The sequence below is a fragment of the Rhincodon typus genome, chromosome 34 (genome assembly GCF_021869965.1).
Source record: "Rhincodon typus isolate 14 chromosome 34, sRhiTyp1.1, whole genome shotgun sequence".
In the NCBI taxonomy this organism is placed as follows: domain Eukaryota; kingdom Metazoa; phylum Chordata; class Chondrichthyes; order Orectolobiformes; family Rhincodontidae; genus Rhincodon; species Rhincodon typus.
Window position 1 is genome coordinate 20,511,676 of NC_063365.1, and position 18,668 is coordinate 20,530,343.

Here is an 18,668-nt window from a genome sequence, read left to right on the forward strand (position 1 = left end):
TGTAGGAATGCTAACAATAAACTTTAGGCTTATTGCTTAAATGTATGACTTCATGAGCATATACTGTCCCTGAATAAAATATTCACAAAAGCAACCTGCATTAGATCATATTAAGAGAAATGTATTTCTTTCATTCAATTAATACCTAGATAATGATTCACTGTGACATTTGTTTTGTAGTATTACAGTACTTCTGTCATAGGAAAACTGAAAATACTTTTCTAAATCTTAGATTCTAACTGAACTGGAGCAACACTTAATCAGAGAGCTTGAGAGTGAGTGCAAATTGCAGCTCAGGCATCAAGCACAGCTTTAAAGAAACTGTAGTTCTTAATTTCTTTAGGAATCAATTTTACAGACATCACAGTGGCCCAAATCTCTGATAGACAGTTGATTTGAATTAGGCAGGAGCTGTGTGAGCCTCCTGCACAAGAATACTGTGCCTGAAGAGACATCAGAGCTTCATTATTTTGTTGGCTGCAGATGATCCTCCCCATCTTTCATCAAGTGCAACTGAGGTTCTTTAGACTTAGTTGAAGAGAAGATACTCCGAAAATAAAAATTGCAAAGAAGGAAACAGACTGAATTATTCGCCCCTAGTCTGACATGTAAGACTTGAATCTTACTGAAGGTGATGGGATTCATTGAGTTAGCTCAGTTGGCTGGACAGCTGGTTTACGATGGAGTGTGATGCCAACAACATGGGTTCAGTTCTTGCACCTGCTGAGGTTACCATGAAGGTCCCACCTTCTCAATTTCACACCTTGCCTGAGACATGGTGACCCTAAGGTTAAACTCCCCACCAGTTGGCTTTCTCTAATGAGAGAGCAGCCCTGTGGACTGGTAGGACTTTGTTGACTTCATCTTTTTTAATCTATTGTTCGGTGTCAAATGAAACATTTCAGGCTCCCATTGCTTATATACATGACAGTCTCACAAATATCTGGGTAATAATCTGAACATCATTAAGTTGATTTTCATGCATTTCAGTGACCTCACCATAAATATGGAAACAAATTCCGAATGTTGTGTTTAAGAATGATTTTCAGGGATACCAGCTTTTGTGTTTAGGAATGAGAATGAGTGTTTAAAAAACCAAATTCTTCTTTTTAACATTGATGATAAGAAATAGAAGCAGAATTAGGCCATTCAGCCCATTAATTATGCTGTGCCATTCGATCATGGCTGATGTGTTTCTGAACCCCATTCTCCTGCCTTCTCCCCATAACCTTTGATCCCCTTACGAATCAAGAACCTATCTATCTCTGTCTTAAGTACACTCAATGACTTGGCCTCCACCGCCTTCTGTGGCAGTGAGTCCCACAGTTTCACCACCCTCTGGCTAATGAAATTCTTCCTCATCTCAGTTCGAAATAGATAGCAAAAGGCTTTGATATTTACAAGGGTTTTATCATAAATGTACAGATTAGCACAAACATGAGTTTCTATCTTTCTTTGTCTAGAAGCCAATTCCCCTTTTCTAAGTTTTATTTTGTGAAACCAACAATTACCTAATCACCCAAACTGCCTTCATTGTCCATCAGGGACAGTGTAGCAGTAACAGAAATAAAAACAAAAAGGGCAGGAAACAAGGGAGGGGAGTAAAACAAATTAAGCTAGTGGGAAAATAGTGCATCCCTATGAACATCGAATCTTTTTTTTTTACATGAACACAGCTCTTAAATGCAAAGTTCAATGAGAATTACTTGCTCTCAATCAAGGGTCAAACAGTTGTTCCATTCTGTTTGACCCATAACAGGAACCGTTTTCTAACTTTGACATGCAGTGGAGTTGCATAAATAATTGGAAAAAATAGTTGGAGAGTCATAGAAGAAATCTTTTCTATTTCTGTTTTGAGCTAATGTAAATAAATTATTATTTTCAGATTTAGTGAAACGGTCGCACAAAAGTCTGTCACAAGTCTCTCCGGGCATCACTGTTTTGGACCTTGCCTTCAGAGTAATGCCATTTTCTTTTCCTTCTTTCCAGATTTGATAGAATCCATGACGCAAAATGGCCATCCATCCGGTAACTTCACCCCATCAGAGACCACAGATGCATCAGAATGTCACCAAAGGAAAAGAAGCACATGTTCCAACTCTGGATCTGGGGAGGCAGCAGGAGAAACAGCAAAAAGTTACACTGTGGATCAACTCGAGGCCGTGAAGAGGTACACCATGCAAGAGTGACCAGGGAGCAGGAAAAGATTCTGGGCCATATGTTTTTCTTCATAGGGCTGGGGGGGAAGATGAGCCTGGGGTGCTTCTTCAAAATGTACTGGCTAACTCTCAAAAACTTTGATTAGGATTGTGGGGCGTGGTCAGAAATCACTCAACACCAGGGTATAGTCCAGCAGGTTCATTTGAAATCACAAGCTTTCGGAGCGCTACTCCTCTGTCAGGTGAAGTGACTTCACCTGATGAAGGAGCAATGCTCCAAAAGCTTGTGATTTCAAATAAACCTGTTGCACTATACCCTGGTGTTGTGTGACTTCTGTTCTTGTCCACCCCAGTCCAACACCGGCACCTCCGCATCATTGGATCGTTGGGATACCTCTCCCTGATTAAAAATGATTAGCTACTTCTCTTGAACATTTCACCCATGCTTATATCTAAACTGTATACATGTGGGGGTTCTGTTGCATGCAGTCATCAACAACGGGATGCAGTCCACTTTTTGTAGACCATAATTGTTTGACCGAGTTTTGAGGCATTTCAAAACTTTGCAGCCTCTATTTCATCCCAGGGCAAGGCTGATGCTAAATATAGGCTGACACAATTCCCATAGAGGCAACGGGAAAATTGGAAAGTGATAAATCCAAGTGATTCCAAGGCAGTGCAGTCAATTCAGCTGCATTCTGATGATCTAAACCGTTCAGAACGCTCATGTAAGACCTGTAGTGTGAAATCGGTTGACCATTTGACCCAATGTGTGTCTGCCAATGTTCTTGAAAGCACTAATGAATTAATCCCATTGCCTTGCCCTTTCCCTTTAGCTCTACAAATCGTTTCCCTCCTTCAAGTACCAGTTTGCTTTTGAAAGTTACTGTTGAATTGGTTTCTACTGTCCTTTTAGGCAGAGTATTCCAGAGCATAACAACTCACCCCCAATCTTGTCTGTCAATCCTTCAACCACAGGAAACATTTTCTCTCTCTTTGCTCTTTTAAGTTCTTTCCAGGTTTTGAATACCTCCACAAAATGTCTACGTAACCTTATCTGCTCCAAGAAAAGCAACCCTTGTCGTCATTCCTGATACCATTCTCGTAAATATCCTCTGCACTCTTGTCATTGTTTTGACATCCTTCCTAGAGTGGCTTGCCCAGATGAGACACAATTAAACATTACTTCATTTCTTTTTTTCTCCTGTTTATGTAGCTAAGGATCTTTTTATGTTTTAAACACCTTCACATCCTGTCCTGTCACCTCCAAGAACCTCTAAGTTTATCCCCAGGTCTCTCTGTGCTTGCACTCCCTTTAAATTTATACCACTTTGCTTATTTTGCATCTCCCCATTCTTTGTATGAAAAGCGCACCATTTCCATCAGAATAGTTTAATTCCTCATGCTGACTCTGCCTGTGTTTATTCATGAGATACTGAAATCTTGCTGTGTTTTCTGCCTGCTGTACAGAATAAAGAAGTGTAAGGATTACTACGAAATCTTAGGGCTAAGTAAAGATGCGACAGAGGAGGACCTGAAGAAAGCCTACAGAAAACTGGCTCTAAAGTTTCACCCTGACAAGAACCAGGCACCAGGAGCTACCGAGGCATTCAAAGGTGAGTGAGCATCCAGCTGGTGTCAGATTTCCATTGTAAGTTACTTTAGCAAAAGAATGAGCTGTAAGGAAAAAAAATTCTTAAATCGTTTATTATTGCTGGGTTGAAAGGCGGTGTTTGGAACTTTGGATTACATTATCATTTAATGGTTTGGATTTGAATGGCTGAATAGTTATATCAGGCAACTGGAGGGGGAAGTCTTTGGTTTAGAGATGCTGCTTTTCCTCTCGCCCTTTATTGCTCTGATCCACTGCTCCTTTCCTCCAGCTATTGGGAATGCATACGCAGTGCTAAGCAACCCAGAGAAGCGGAAACAGTATGACTTGTACGGTGATGAGAAGCAGGCTGCTAACCGGCACAGTCATGGTGCCTCTGACTACCATAGAGGTTTTGAGGCAGACATCTCACCCGAAGACCTCTTCAACATGTTCTTTGGTGGCGGATTTCCCTCTGGTATGTTTTGGTCGCAATTGAGGAAGCATCTGTTAACTGCAATATGTATCAGTTAACTTGTAAACAGCTTACCTAACTACAAAAGTATCACATAACTTACAGCTAAAAGCTATTGCTAATATTGTTGGAATTTTAGTTTCAGTTACTGTAACAATGTCACCAGGTTAACTGAGGTCAATCTGTGTATCAAATATTCTATCTAGAAATAGAAATGAATCACTATCAGTTAGACAAGTTTGACAGTTGCGCTCATTTAGGAATTACCATTGTCAGTTACTTACTTTCTTATTAAAGTCCTTCAGAGATTGGTCTTTAAGCTGTGTATAAATTTTAACCAGCTGATTAAAGCATATACTTCAGCCTTATTGTCTCCACATAGAATTTGCTATTAAACCCTTTGAAGCCAGGAGACAGCATTCGATCCATTGTGCTTATATTAGTACTGACTCCATACTGAAACTCTATAAAGCCTGTTCTCCTGTACCATTTAGAATATTTACAGTGCATAAGGAGGCCATTCTGCCTATTAAGTTAATCCCATTTCTCTGTTTTATCCCCAAAGACCTTTATTTCTTTCAGGAACCCATCCATTTTCCTTTTGAAATCATTGATGCCCTCAGTATCACCACCCTCATAGCTGGGTTGTTCCAGGTCATTACTGTTTGCTGGCTAAAAACCTTTCTCTCACATCCTTTCTGTACTCCTTGTCCAAACATCTTAAATCACGTGTCCTCTCAGCTAGTAACAGTGTTCCCTTGCCTATCTCATCTTTAATACTTTAGTCAATCAAATACCTTGGCAAATGTTGTGATTGATTTAGCTTTGGTATCAAAACAATGCAGAACTCGTCAATATCTGACTGTCATTGATGGTTGATTGAAATTTCTGAATCAAATTCAAATTGATTCTGGGAATATGATTTTAAATCGGGAAAACAGGTTTAAATCTATTGCTTCAAAGGGTGAAAGATGCATTTTGTAGGAATAAAAGATAGATATATTCTGAGCTTTTTACTTATGGGTTTTCTCCTGGAATCATTGTGGACAAATGAAGAATCAATAACTACATTGTTGAAACTCCCTTGAAAGAGAACTGTCATTCAACTAATTATCAAACTCCATTAAAATGGGACTGAATGCAGAAATGTTTCCACATTTAGTATCCAGATTTATATATTTACAGATGTAAAACAGTTACATTTTATTATGTATAAATCCAACAGCTACACACTTCTGCCTCTAGAACCAGGTGACATTACTGTAAACTGGTCACAAATAAATTGTAAAGAAAATACAGGAGAAATTAGATCATGTTGCTTGCTAGCACAGGTGATTAGAATTGATATATTTAAGGAGAAGCCAGATAAGCATCTGAGGGGCAGGGATCAGAAGGCAATGTTGACGAGGTTAGATGATAAATGTTAAGATGAATCTCAGCATAAACACTGACATAGATGTGCTGGGCTGAATGGCCTGTCTCTGTGCTGTCAAATCAACGTAAGGTTGCTTCCTAAGTTTCATTTATAAAGGTAATGACATAGCAATTCTAACTAATTGAAAACCTCAGCACATTGAATGTCCTCTTCATCCTATTATTTCTTCTCTTCCACACACCCCTCTCTCCTCTTCAGGCAATGTTCATGTATATAGTAATGGGCGAATGCGTTACACGTACCACAGACCTGAGCGACGGGATCAGCAGGGTGATGTAAGTATACAGAATCGTGCAGCACTGAAGAAAGACAGAGCCAACTATTTGAAGGAACTGTACATGCAATCCCATTCCTTGCCCCCTCTCACAACATTCAAAATTGATGCTTAAATCACATTTTTAATCCCATCCCCTTCTAAAAGCTATCATGGATTTGGACTCCACTGCTCCCATTAGATATCTCCCATTAGAACATCAGCAGCTTTGTATTTATTTACCCTACCAATCTTTCTAACGTTTCAAACACTTCAATTAAATCGCCCCTCAACTTTGAAGAAAGCTCCTTTTATACAGATGAAGTTTATCCAATCTGTATTAATGTAAACATTTAAACTCTGATAATAGTAGAAGGAAATTGTTGGAATCATTTAAGACATAATTGAAGGTTGCAAAGAAGTGGTGTGGAGTTTTCTAGGTGGATTCTACATAAATGCAAGCATCCTTTAATTTGGGAAGCAATTGGCCATTTTGTTTTAAGGAAATCACACATGTTTTAAACTTTGCTGTGCTCTGATTGCTGTATCAAACATCCAGACTAATTACAGTGTTTAAGATTCCATAATGAGCTTTTAGTTAGTTTTTTTCTGAAATAAAGTTAATTACTTGAGCTGTCTGCAGAGTTCTTAGTATCTCTGTGTAGCCTGTGCAACCTTTGGAATCATCACCTGAGGTATACAGGAATCTGAGGATCTCTTACAGAAGTAGAAATGCATTTATCATTTTTTTCAACATCTACTCGCTTAAAAATTGGTTTTAGAATTGTTTCCCAAGTGTTATTTTATTTGTGGTTTCAACTATAATCAGTCCTATGTTTTTCTGTATCTTCCTCACAATGTAACATTTACACTCGATATCATTCTTGTGAATCTGTGCTGATGCCCCTCAAAGGCCAATGTATTCTTCTTGGATGCAGTTCCCCAACCAAACTTACATGTTTCATTTGGAGACTGATCAAGACTCTGTTCTGCAGATGCTACCAGACAGATAGTCCAGAGAACTTGAGTTCAAAGGTCACCCTAGTAATTTGAATTCAATTTTAAAAGGCCTCAGTAAAAGTGACTGACGCTCTAAAGTTGTCACAAAAATCTAACTGATCATCCATGTCCGTAAGAAAAGTAAAATCTGTCATCCTTACCTGTCCAGGTCTAAAGGCGACTCCAGTGCGCCACCACTGTGGTTAACTCAACTGAGTAAGCTACTCCATCCTGTCAGATCTGTCCATAGAAACCAGGAGAGTGTGACAAATGTCTGCATTACTTGTTCAGGACTACATCATACGTTCCATTGAATCATAGAACATTTATGGCATAGGATAAAGCTATTTAGCTGATCATGTCTGTGCCAGCTATCCAGCTTAATTTCACTTTCCATCTCTTGATTCATAGCCCTGTGGATTATAGCACTTCAGATTTCCTTGTATTTTTTAAAATGCAATGCTGTGTTCTAGAGTCATAGAGTTATATAGCACGGAGCAGACCCTTTGGTCCAACCAGTCCATGCCAACTATAATTCCAAGCTGAACCAGGCCCACCTGCCTGTGCTTGACCCATATCCCTCCAAATATTTCTTATTCATGTTATTATTTATGTCTCTACCATCTTTTCTGGAAGCGAATTCCAAACACCCACCACCTTCTGGTTTTCTTGAAGGAACTAGACAGGTTCTCAAAATCTCAAACCAGTGACCTCTATCACACATAAGGAGATGTATAGGAGCATCATATCTGCAAGTTCCTCTACACACCATCCTGACGTGGAAAGATATTGCTGCTCCTTCACTGTTGCTGAGTCAAATTCCTGCAATTCCCTCCCTAACAGCACAATGTACCCACCTCCGAAAATAATAGTTCATAAAAGCAGCTCATCACTACCTCTCAAAAGATAAGCAATAACTGCTGGCCTAGCCAGCAACCTCCACATCCTGTGAACAAATTTTATAAAAAGATGTTGTCAACAACTGGGTTCAGGATTATTAGAAGTGCACTCAGGGAATATTGTGTGTATGTATGGAAGAGACAAGGTCAGAAAGTGTTGCTATACTTAAGTCATTGTTTGTGTATGAATGACATTTGTACCAATTAAATATTCCGGGTGTCTGTGTTATCTGATTAGCTTCTTGTTTTCTTTAGCAGGGTGGATTGGCACTCCTTGTACAGTTGATGCCAATTCTGATCCTGGTTCTTGTCTCTGTGATCAGTCAAATGATGGTGTCGAGCCCTCCATACAGTCTGAGCTACAGGCCGTAAGTAAAACCATGCATTCACTGTTGGATAAAATCTGCTTCTTTCTTCAGCATCATGAGGACATCAGGTCCCTTCTTTAGCTTAAACAACCCAATAAACGTGAATATTGGTTAAACTGGAAAGAACATTAATGTAATTTGGCTTGATAGGTTGCAGAAACTTTTTCATGGTGATTTGGCCACTGGAGTTAACCATTAAACAGGTGGCAGTGTCTTCATGGACTGTATTCCATAGTCGTTACAGGCACTGAGAGTTTTGCATGGGCATTGATTTCAGTTAGTTGTGTCAAGTTAAGAATATTTAGGTGCATCCCTTACCAACAAGTTATGTTAAATGACTTCCCTTTCTCCTTCTCCTCCTCCTGCAAAGTGTTGTCAGTGAGTCTAGCAAATAATCTGCATTCATATAACACCATTAACATAAAACAAAATCACTTTGTAAGTCAGCGAAATACTTACTGATTCAGGAACAGAGAAACCATCAGATTTAATTGAAAAGATGTGATTTTAAGGACATTTCGAAAGGTGGAGGGAGAGAGCTGTGGAGGTATTTTGGGAGCAAACTTAAGGTAGCTGCCAAATCAAATTAGTTTGAGGTTTTGGAGAGATTTGCAGATGTGGCTTAAGATTTTAAGTGTGATATTTTGGATGGCAGGACATTCAGGACAGAACAGGGTAGAAGCATCAGAAGTTTGGACAGTTTGAAATTTGTGGAAATTAAGGGGGCAAGGGAGAGTTGAAATATTGAGAAAAGCAGCAAGGTTAGTGAGCAGGAGACCAGAAACCTCAGAGAAAGGAGTGAGAGTTTTAATAGTTTTGGAAAGTGCCAGACATAGTAAAAAGCCTGAGGATTGGAGGTATTAGGGCCCCAGCAAAAGGGTGCCAAGAAACTGATAAGGAAAGGGATAAGATAACAAGAAAGCAAGTTGTCAAGGAACATACAGGAGAACTGTAGCAGTTTCTTGATCTGTGAAAGGAAAATGATTAGTAAGGACAAATGTGAGCCCATTACTGATGCAAACAGAGGGGAGTCTATAGCGGAGAAAAAGGAAATGGCGGAGAAATTAAACAGTTAGTTTCCATCTGTCTTCATGGGCGAAGATACGGAAAATGTTCCGAAACTACTAAGTGATCAAAGAACTCGCGTAACTGAGGACCTATAAGACCGTAAGATATAGACGCAAAATTATGCCATTTGGCCCATCAAGTCTGCTCTACCATTTGATATGGCTGATATGTTTCTCAACCACATTCTCCTGCCTTCTCCTTGTAACACTTGACCCCCTTACTAATCAAGAACCTATCCATCTCTGACTTAAAGACATTCAATCACTTGGCTTTCACAGCCCTCTGCAGCAATGAGTTCCACAGATTCACCATCCTTTGGCTAAAGAAATTCCTCCTCATCTCAGTTCCAAAGGATTGCCCCTTTACTGCAGGTCCTAGTCTCTCCTACTAGTAGAAACATCTTCTCCATGTCCACTCTATTCAGGCCTCTCAGTATTCTGTAAGTTTCAATGAGATCTCCTGTCATCCTTATAAACTCCAAGTACAGATCTTCATATGACAAGCCCCTCATCCCTGGGATCATTATTGTAAACCTCCACTAGATCCCCTCCAATGGCAACACATCCTTCTTTATATACAGAGCCCAGAATTGCTCACAATATTCCAAATGTGATCTGATCAGAGCCTTATACAGCCTCAGCACTAAACAGGGAGACAATAGTGTAGTGATATTATCGCTAGACTATTAATCCAGAAACTCAGAAAATGTTCTGGGTTGAAATCCCATCATGGCAGATGATGGAATTTGAATTCAATAAAAAATCTCAAGTTAAGAATCTACTGATGACATGAAACCATTGTTGATTCTCGGAAAAACTCATCTGGCTCTGAATGTCTATCAGGGAAAGAAACCTGCCGTCCTTATCTGATCTGACCTACAAGTGACTCCAGACTCCCAGCAATGTGGTTGACTGTCAACTGCCCACTGAAATAGCCTAGTAGGCCACTCAGTTCAATGGCATCTAGGGACAGGCAATAAACCCTGGCCAGTCAGAGATGCTCACTTCCCACAGTGAATAGAAAAAAACCCTGTTGTTGTATTTTAGCCCTCTTGATATGAATGCTAACATTGCATTTGCCTTCCTAGCTGCCAGCTGAACCTGCATGTTAACCTTAGGAGAATCTTTAACTGGGCCTCCTAAGTCCCTATATACTTCAGATTTCTGAAGCCTTTCCCCATGTAGAAAATAGTCTACGCCTCTTCTTCCTCCCAAAATGCATAACCTTACACTTTCCCGTATTGTATTCCTTCTGCTACTTCTCTGCCCACTCTCCTAGCCTGTCCAAGTCCTTCTGCAGCGTCTCTGCTTCTTCAACACTACCTGTCCTTCCACCTGTATGTGACTAAAAGCAATTTGTATTAGTTAATAGGTCATATATGACACTTTATCTGGACTGAATTGATATATCTTCTGGACCAGATGAGCCTCAGGAAGGAAGTAGCAACAGAGATAGCGGATACATTGGGGATTATCTTTGATAAATCTATAGATCCTGGAAAGGTCCCTGTTGACTGGAAGGTAGCAAATATAACCCCACGCTTTAAGAAGAGAGGAAAGAGGGTGAGTAGAGAACGGCAGATGTCTTAGCTTACCCAGGTGTGAGCTGCAATAACACAACCATCAGGGTGACTGGGGTATAAGACATTTCCTGCCTCTCTACACCTTTCAACTATCACATACTAATTTAAATATTTAAATTTATATACAAATGTTTCAAATATCAGCAGGATATTGTCCTAAAAAAGTCTGTAGGATGTGAGTTTGTGCTCGCAATTGACCGCACAAATGTTATTTTTCACCAGTGAAAAAGGTGGACCATCAGACAGCGCATTGTTTCATGCTTTTCTGTACCACCCTTTATCTCAGGATAGACATCACCTCCAGTATCTAAGGGATATTTTTAAACAAAAGATTGAGTGAGGTGAGAAAAGGTGTATTGTCTTAATTTGCAGTGTAAAATAGAATACATGGGTGTTTTATAAAGCACTGAAATGCAGTTCTCTACCTGAAATATTAACCATTTCTCTCTCCATAGATGCTCCCTGACCTACTGAGTTTCCATCATTTTCTGTTCTTACAGCAGGTTTTCCAGCTATTGTGCTTTTTGTAGGAACAGCACCAATACTGAGTGTTTCTAATCTGAGCTGCCATTTGTTTGCAGGTCTACTGGTCACATTCACAGACGGACGACAGAGGTACTGAAGGTGCATTATTTTGTGGCAGATAAATTTGCAACGGAATATACGGGACAGAACCTGAAGCTGGTGGAACAGAATGTGGAAGAAGATTTCATTGCAAACTTGCGGAATAACTGCTGGAAGGAGAAACAGCAGAGTGAGTGATGCATAGGGAGTGGGGAGTTGAATAGTATTACATGTAGAATAAACTGGCTAAGGCAAAGTTAAAGCAGTGTGCAGTCCATAAGATGCAGATTAACTGTGCCGGCATCAACAAAGTAAAAGCATTTTGTTTCCCTGTAACTCTAATTATTTTAATATCACATGCTTTCTTCATTACTCTTGGGATGTGGCAACCAGCATTTACTCCCCCTTCCCTGTTTACCCTCGAAAAGATGGCAGAGAACCACCTTGTTCAACTGCTGCTTATCATGTGATAGAGGAGCTACCACATATTGTGAGGTAGAGAGTTCCAGATTTTCATCCAATAGTGATGAAGGAACATTAGCATGTGCCCAATTTGGAATAGCTTAGGATTTGGAAAGGAACCTGGTCGTTGACGATGTTCCAGTCATGCACACTCCCATTGCTGAGGACTGCGGAATTGCAGGGTGTTTGATACATCAGTGAACATGAATGGTGATTATATCTTGCTGGCTTGTGATTCCAGGGGATCATAACATTATTTGAAGAGCACAGAGCTATTTGACTAATCTTCAACCCTTCTCAACTTCACTAAAAACTGATAAATTGTCGTTTATCTCTTTTCATCTTTGTTGGTTGTACTGCTTCTAAAGTGGCTGTTGTTTTTGCCATCTTAAATCACTGTACATTAAAATAGTTAATCACATTTTGAGATGTTGAAAAATACTGCGGATAAATCAGTATTTATTCTCTTCTGCCAAAGTTGCTAAAGATGAAGTCTGTGCTGCCAATAATGCAAAATCACAATGTGTATTCTGATATAAATCTGGCCATGCTTATTAACATTTTTATTTTGTCTCTACAGAAGAGGGTTTGTTATATCGTGCTCGCTATTTTGGAGATGTGGATCTCTATCAGAGGGCCCAGAAAATGAGCACACCAAGCTGTACCAGGTTATCAGAAGTGCAGGCTTCCCTGCATGGTTAGAATGGAGTCTACCACATCAATAACTGGAGACCAGGTATGTCCTATAGTTACCAACATTCATTGTCCTTTATTTCTTTGCATGTCCAGCAGATACAGAAATTCATGAGCATGATTAAGACTCTCAGAATCAAGCTCCTTCTGTTCCTTTGGAGAAAAATGCCACACAGCTAAATCAAGAGAATTTAGGTATAGTTTGACAAGGACTGAGGAAGTGTAGTTGATGTTGTATTTTAGAAAATGTGACAGCCAATTTACACATCAAAGTCTGAACAGTGGGATAATGATCAGATAATCTACACCGATGATAAAAGATTATGGGATAAATAGTGACCAAGACAGTAAGGATAATTGCCTGCTCCTCTTCAGGCAATGCCAGGAGATCTTTCCTATCTACCTGAGACAGCAGACATCTGGAAGTTTGCACCTCTGATGTTGCAGTTCTCATTCAATACAGTACTGCATTGAAATGTCCACCTTGATTTCTGTGCACAAGTTCTGGAGTAGGACTATGGGAAGATTAATAGAGTAAGGGAGAGCTGCCTTCAACAAAGAGATCTTGGGGAATCAAATGCTTCTTGATTAATTTACATGATAGGTAGATGTGGTCTGTATTTTGTCAACTCATTACTCTTTGAAATTATTTATTTATTCCTCCCTTTTCCTGTCTTCACACATGGTATAGCGATGGGAGATGACTACTTTAAAAAAAAACAAGACCCTTGAAATTGTCTTAAGACTGGATTTTGATTAGCCAGCAGCATTTCTGAAAATACTCACTAGCCTATGAGCAAACCCCCACCAATGGACTTTTTTGATGAACTGAAGCAAACAGAGCCAACGCCTCCCCGCCAGCACCCTGCCGTGTAGACTGTGATACACTCGTTTGGGGAGGAGACCGACACAATGCAAAGCAGGAGAGACATGACTACACATGAACCAAGTTTGTACATGTGCACTAGTCACTTCTAATGGAGCAAATCAGCATATGTTGAATTAATGATTTGGAAATTATTTATAGTTGTATATACATTGTACTTTATCCAGGGGCTGAAATCAGTTGTAACTTATTTTGCTCTTCAATAGAAATAAATCTGTATTGTGAAAATACCCATACCTCTGTTTAATTGTCCACGTCATTATTCATTAGAAATCATTTCTTGGAGCACTGTGTCTGGCTTGGTATACGTTACAAAGGAACAGTAGTAGACCATCTCGGCTGCAAGTGTTTTGCTCAGAGTATAATAGCTAATAAAGTCGGTCCATAAGACATAGGAGCAGAAATTAGGCCATTCGGCCCATCGAGTCTGCTCCGCCATTGCTAATAAGTTCCTCAACCCCATTCTCCTGCTTTATCCCCGTAACCCTTGATCCCCTTAATAATCAAGAACCTACCTATCTCAGTCTTAAATGTACTCAATGACCTGGCCTCCACAGCCTTCTGCAGCAGTGAATTCCATAGATTCACCACTCTCTGGCTGAAGAAGTTTCTCCTTATCTCCGTTCTAAAAGGTCTTCCCTTTACTCTAAGGCTGTGCCCTCGGATCATAGACTCTCCTACCAATGGAAGCATCTTCCCAACATCCATTTCGTCCAGGCCATTCAGTATTCTCAAAGTTTCAATTAGATCTTTCTATAGTCCCAGAGTCCTCAAACATTCCTCATTATGTTACGCTGACCATTCTCGTGAACCTCCTCTAAACCCGCTCCAGGGCCAGTACATTCCTTCCTGAGATATAGAGCCCAAAACTGCACACAATACTCCAAATGTGGCCTGACCAGAGCCTTATAAAGCCTCCGGCGTACATCCCTGCTTTTATATTCAAGTCGCCTCAAAATAAATGCCAACCTTCCTGACTACTGACTCAACCTGCAAGTTTACCTTGAGAGAATCCTGGACTAGGACTCCCAAGTCTCTTTGCACTTCAGAGTTCTGAATTTTCTCCCCATTTAGAAAATAGTCCATGCTTTTATTCTTCTTTATTCCCATAAATAGCAAATGACCATGGTCTAATTTAGCAATTAGCTAAGAGAGAGGTTTCTGTTTTGTGGGATAATGCCCTGTGATCTTTTAAACTGCACTTCAGAAGAGACAGGACCTTAGTTTAAGGTCTTAGCAGAAAGACAAGTATTCTGGCAATGCAGCTGTCCTTTTGTACTGTGTAATATTTTTGCACTGAAGTTTCCAGAGTGGGATTTGAACTCATAACTTCTTGTTTAGAGGCCAGAGCGCTATCCACTGAGCCATCACTGGCAAGGAGTTGAAATGGCTAATGGATAAGCTTGAGTTTAATGGTAAAGTAATTAACAATGTAAAACAACTCCAACCTTTGTACTTCGAAAGAGACAATATTGTGAAGCTCCATTAGTTGCTGAATGATGTGATGCTCGGCAACAACCTCCATGCAAGTTTCATAATGCTGCTTTCACACCGTTTAAACAAATCAAATTTAAATGCTGCAACAGTCTTCAGTATTTAACAATGAAAGGATTATTGAATGATATGTTTCTGCATTGCCAATAAACCTTGGATCTCTGGAAGAGAAACACTTGCAATTGTGGAATCTCCCTCCTGCTTGTCATTAATCTATCACTCGCTGCCCAAACACTTTTTCCTCGTTCTTGATTTGAGATCCATATATGATCAGTAGATTGCTGGAGAATTATCCACTGCATGTGGCCTTCAAAACACATGAGTATATTTTACTTGATCTATCAGTTTTCCAGCTCTTTAAACCACCAGATCCTCTTGCAATCTAAATGCTTAATGTCTGAATTTAGCATCCAGCCCAAGAAATTTATAAAATGTCAATTTATTAACAGTTCAGCTCACAGATCTATACATCATTTTAAAAAGTCTTAAATGACACCAATATAATGCCCATGTCTGTTATGTACATTTAAAACAGTATTTAAACACTCACTAGCACACATTTTTACAAAGAAAAATAATTGTGTTTAATCTCCCAGTTACAATTTGGCAAAGAGCGTAAAGGCTTTTGAATTGGTGAAAGAAATCCAGTCTGTCATCTCATCCAGAAGAAGGAGTGAAACCCAGCAGTTGTTCGATTGGTTTGTAGCGCCATTCATCCGCCTCTAATTCCTCGACCAAACTGGCTAGTTTTTCCATTCGGGAACACTGTTGCTCTAAGTGGGGAAGAATGAATGAATGAAATTCTGATCGGCAGAAATACTTTTGATTGCTAGTTCACCGTTTTGTTCAGGTTCCCAAATAGACATCATCCCAAAGGTTGGTTTAGCTTTTTAATATAGAAAAGGGGAAAGTTTAGTTTCAGGGGAAAGATGTGCTCACCTGGCTAGTTTGTCTCAAGTGACAGTTTGGTGCTTGGAGACATTGAAGATTTATACCTGACAAATTTCCAATTTCATCCATGGGAAAAAACTATTTGCACACAAGTTATGAATAACATGGAATATGAATTATATAAATTTCTTGGATATTGTTATCAAATTTTCAAATGTTATTGCTCAATAAGAAACTGATTACTCATTTGTCTCAATATTGCTTGAGGCAAAGCACATGCTACATTTGAAAATGACTTACTGGTATCAAATTAATCGATTGCACGTATCACTTGGTGGCATTTTGAGAGAACGTGTAAAGTATTATTTAAAGTTAACATTTCCATCATGAGAACAATTCAGTAAACAATAGTCACTTAAAAAAAACGTTCATCCATTTACGAAAGATTCAAAACTATATTGAATGGCAAAGCAGACTCAAAGGGCCAAATGACCTACTGGTCCTTGTCTGGATGTTCTGAAAGAAAACTGAAGGTACATCACATTTTTTGAGGATAAATGTGTTTTTTCTTTCATTCTTTAAACTGCTGGTAAGACCAGCCTTTGCTGCCCATTCCTAATTGTGATTACTGTAAATCCTCTTCATAAAATCATGAATTTGCCTATCTGTGCTAAAAACAATAACAAAATTTAACATCTGCAGGCAATACACACATATCTGCGAGTTTAACCTGTTTTTACCTAGAGAGAAAGCTCTGCGTTCTCAGGAATGGAACCCTCACAAACACAAAGGAATGACTAAGTATCACCTCAGTTTTTAAAAAAACATTAATAGAACGTGGGCCTGACTGACTGAGGCAGGATTTATTTCCCATTCCTAATTCCAAGAGTCAATCACATTGCTATGGGTCCCAAGTCACATGCAGACCAGGTGAGGACAGCAGATTTTCTTCCCTCATTAGTGAACCAGAGGGTTATTACAACAAAATTCACCATCCCTTGGCAGGATATGAACCTATGATCCCAGAACATTAGCATGAGGTTCTATATTACAAATCCATTGACTTACAACTATGCCATCACCTCCCCATCATGGGACGTGACTTTACCTCGTTTGACCTGCCTCAATGTGTGAGCCACCTGATAGCTGAAAACCGCTTCACACAGGAACCTCTCCGTTGCATCTGTAAACAAGAAAGCAGCTTTGAAATACAGTCCACTTCATTATCAACAAGTGCATGCTAGCAAATTCTCCCAACTGTTACAAAGCAGTGGTTGACCCGCCACTTCTGGAACCAAAACACCCAAAGAGGAGCACCTCGCCCTATAATCTGTAAAAGGAGCGTGAAAAGTGGTGTAACCTGCCTTTCAGCAACTTCTAGTGATTAAATAAACCTCTGACACTCACTTTACAATAAACAAGTAACAATTTATTTATCTAACAGTGAACAAATTAACTAAACCACTAACAAATTGAATAAACTCTTAACTACCATATTCCTGAATAAAGCAAGATTGTAATAGTATGCTGTTCCATTAAATACAATTCCCACTTGTATAAAATAAAATTAGAAAAGAATATAGTCTCTTGAAATTACAGCCAGATTACGGGTCTTCTGGAACGCTCTGTGCCTTTTCCATCGAATGTTGTCAGGAACACCTCCTCCGTCGATTCTTCTGTCAGGAATATTATCTAGTTGAACCACTGGTACCCTTGATATTTAGATGGCACTTTTTCTAAGACTTACAGGAGTCTGTGAGAGCCAGCGATTCTCTCGAGAGCTGACAGCTGTTAATGGCAGTCAGTTCTCCTGTCTTTGTCCAATTGCCCTCTTCTCTTATACCCCAACAACATATCAACTTCTTATAATCAGATTGGTCCTAGGTTGTCAAAACCACCAGATTCAAATTTGATAGGTTTTTGGTATCAGAGTGCCTGGTTCAAATTGATTGGCTAAATTCAAAAACTTGTTGTCTTGGTAAAAATGCTGCTTGGCCTTTTGTTACAAATGTTTCAATTCAGGTGATCTCTATACTTGTAAACTTTCAAGCTGCTCACAGACATCTCCAAGCATAGAAAAAGCACAATCTTTAAAAGGGACCACACAATGCCTTTACCCACTAGCATTTTACACATACCAAATTCTAACATCCTGCCTCCCAATCCACAAATACTCTACTCAACTTTGCAACGCCAACAAAATATTTAATCTGTACAGATGCATTTTATTCTTCCCCCACCCTTTAACAAACTTATTTTACAACAGTGAATCTTTATTGATAATGATGTGGAGGTGGAGGTGTTGGTGTTGGATTGGGGTGGACAACGTCAGAAATCACACGACACCAGGTTATAGTCCAATAGGTTTACTTGAAAACACAAGCTTTCGGAGCACGGCACCTTCGTCTGGTGAAGTGAGGCCTCGCTTTCAGATCGTAAGCAAAAGCTTGGACAAAGGTATAGATTTAATGTATGATTTCACAGAGAAGTAGAAAGGTTTAGGAAATTACAATTGTGGAAACTGGAGGCATAGTTTCTAATGGTGGATGAAAATCAGACATGTTGATATGGTCAAAAATAATTGAACAGACATCTTCGAAGGCAGCAGGAGCTGGAGGAAATTATACACAGGGAGAAGCATGGACGCAAAAGGGTTTCATAGATGTATTTGGGAGCCAATATATCACAGCCACTACAGAAGAAAACTGATGGATCAACAGAGATAGCAGGAACTGCAGATGCTGGAGAATCTGAGACAACAAGGTGCAGAGCTGGATGAACACAGCAGGCCAAGCAGCATCATAGGAGCAGAAAGGCTGACGTTTCGGGCCTAGACCCTTCATCAGAAA

The 18,668-nt window shown here is 39.6% G+C and overlaps 2 protein-coding genes across 2 annotated transcripts in view; one reads left to right on the forward strand and one right to left on the reverse strand.

The window, feature by feature from the left end:
• Window positions 1-1,994: 1,994 nt before the first annotated feature.
• On the forward strand, window positions 1,995-13,670 carry dnajb12a (DnaJ heat shock protein family (Hsp40) member B12a). Its single transcript, XM_020524932.2, has 8 exons — window positions 1,995-2,170; window positions 3,630-3,775; window positions 4,043-4,228; window positions 5,859-5,935; window positions 8,070-8,179; window positions 11,411-11,583; window positions 12,436-12,591; window positions 13,240-13,670. The coding sequence occupies exons 1-7, from the start codon at window positions 2,004-2,006 to the stop codon at window positions 12,555-12,557; spliced, it is 981 nt and encodes a 326-aa protein (XP_020380521.1). The 5' UTR covers window positions 1,995-2,003; the 3' UTR covers window positions 12,558-12,591; window positions 13,240-13,670.
• A 1,681-nt stretch (window positions 13,671-15,351) lies between these two features.
• The window catches only part of anapc16 (anaphase promoting complex subunit 16), a 4,905-nt gene continuing 1,588 nt past the window's right edge, over window positions 15,352-18,668 (reverse strand). The window contains exons 2-3 of the mRNA XM_020524933.2: window positions 16,928-17,002; window positions 15,352-15,701 (exon numbers count right to left, since the gene is read on the reverse strand). Coding sequence (XP_020380522.1) covers window positions 15,586-15,701; window positions 16,928-17,002 — 191 coding nt within the window. The 3' untranslated portion in view covers window positions 15,352-15,585. The remainder of the gene's footprint in view (window positions 15,702-16,927; window positions 17,003-18,668) is intronic.

Excerpts from the sequence above, each read along its gene's own strand:
- dnajb12a (XM_020524932.2), top strand. The coding sequence starts at position 2,004 with ATGACGCAAAATGGCCATCCATCCGGTAACTTCACCCCATCAGAGACC. Across the intron at positions 2,171-3,629 it reads CAACTCGAGGCCGTGAAGAG|AATAAAGAAGTGTAAGGATT; the intron begins GTACACCATGCA and ends CCTGCTGTACAG. Across the intron at positions 3,776-4,042 it reads AGCTACCGAGGCATTCAAAG|CTATTGGGAATGCATACGCA; the intron begins GTGAGTGAGCAT and ends CCTTTCCTCCAG.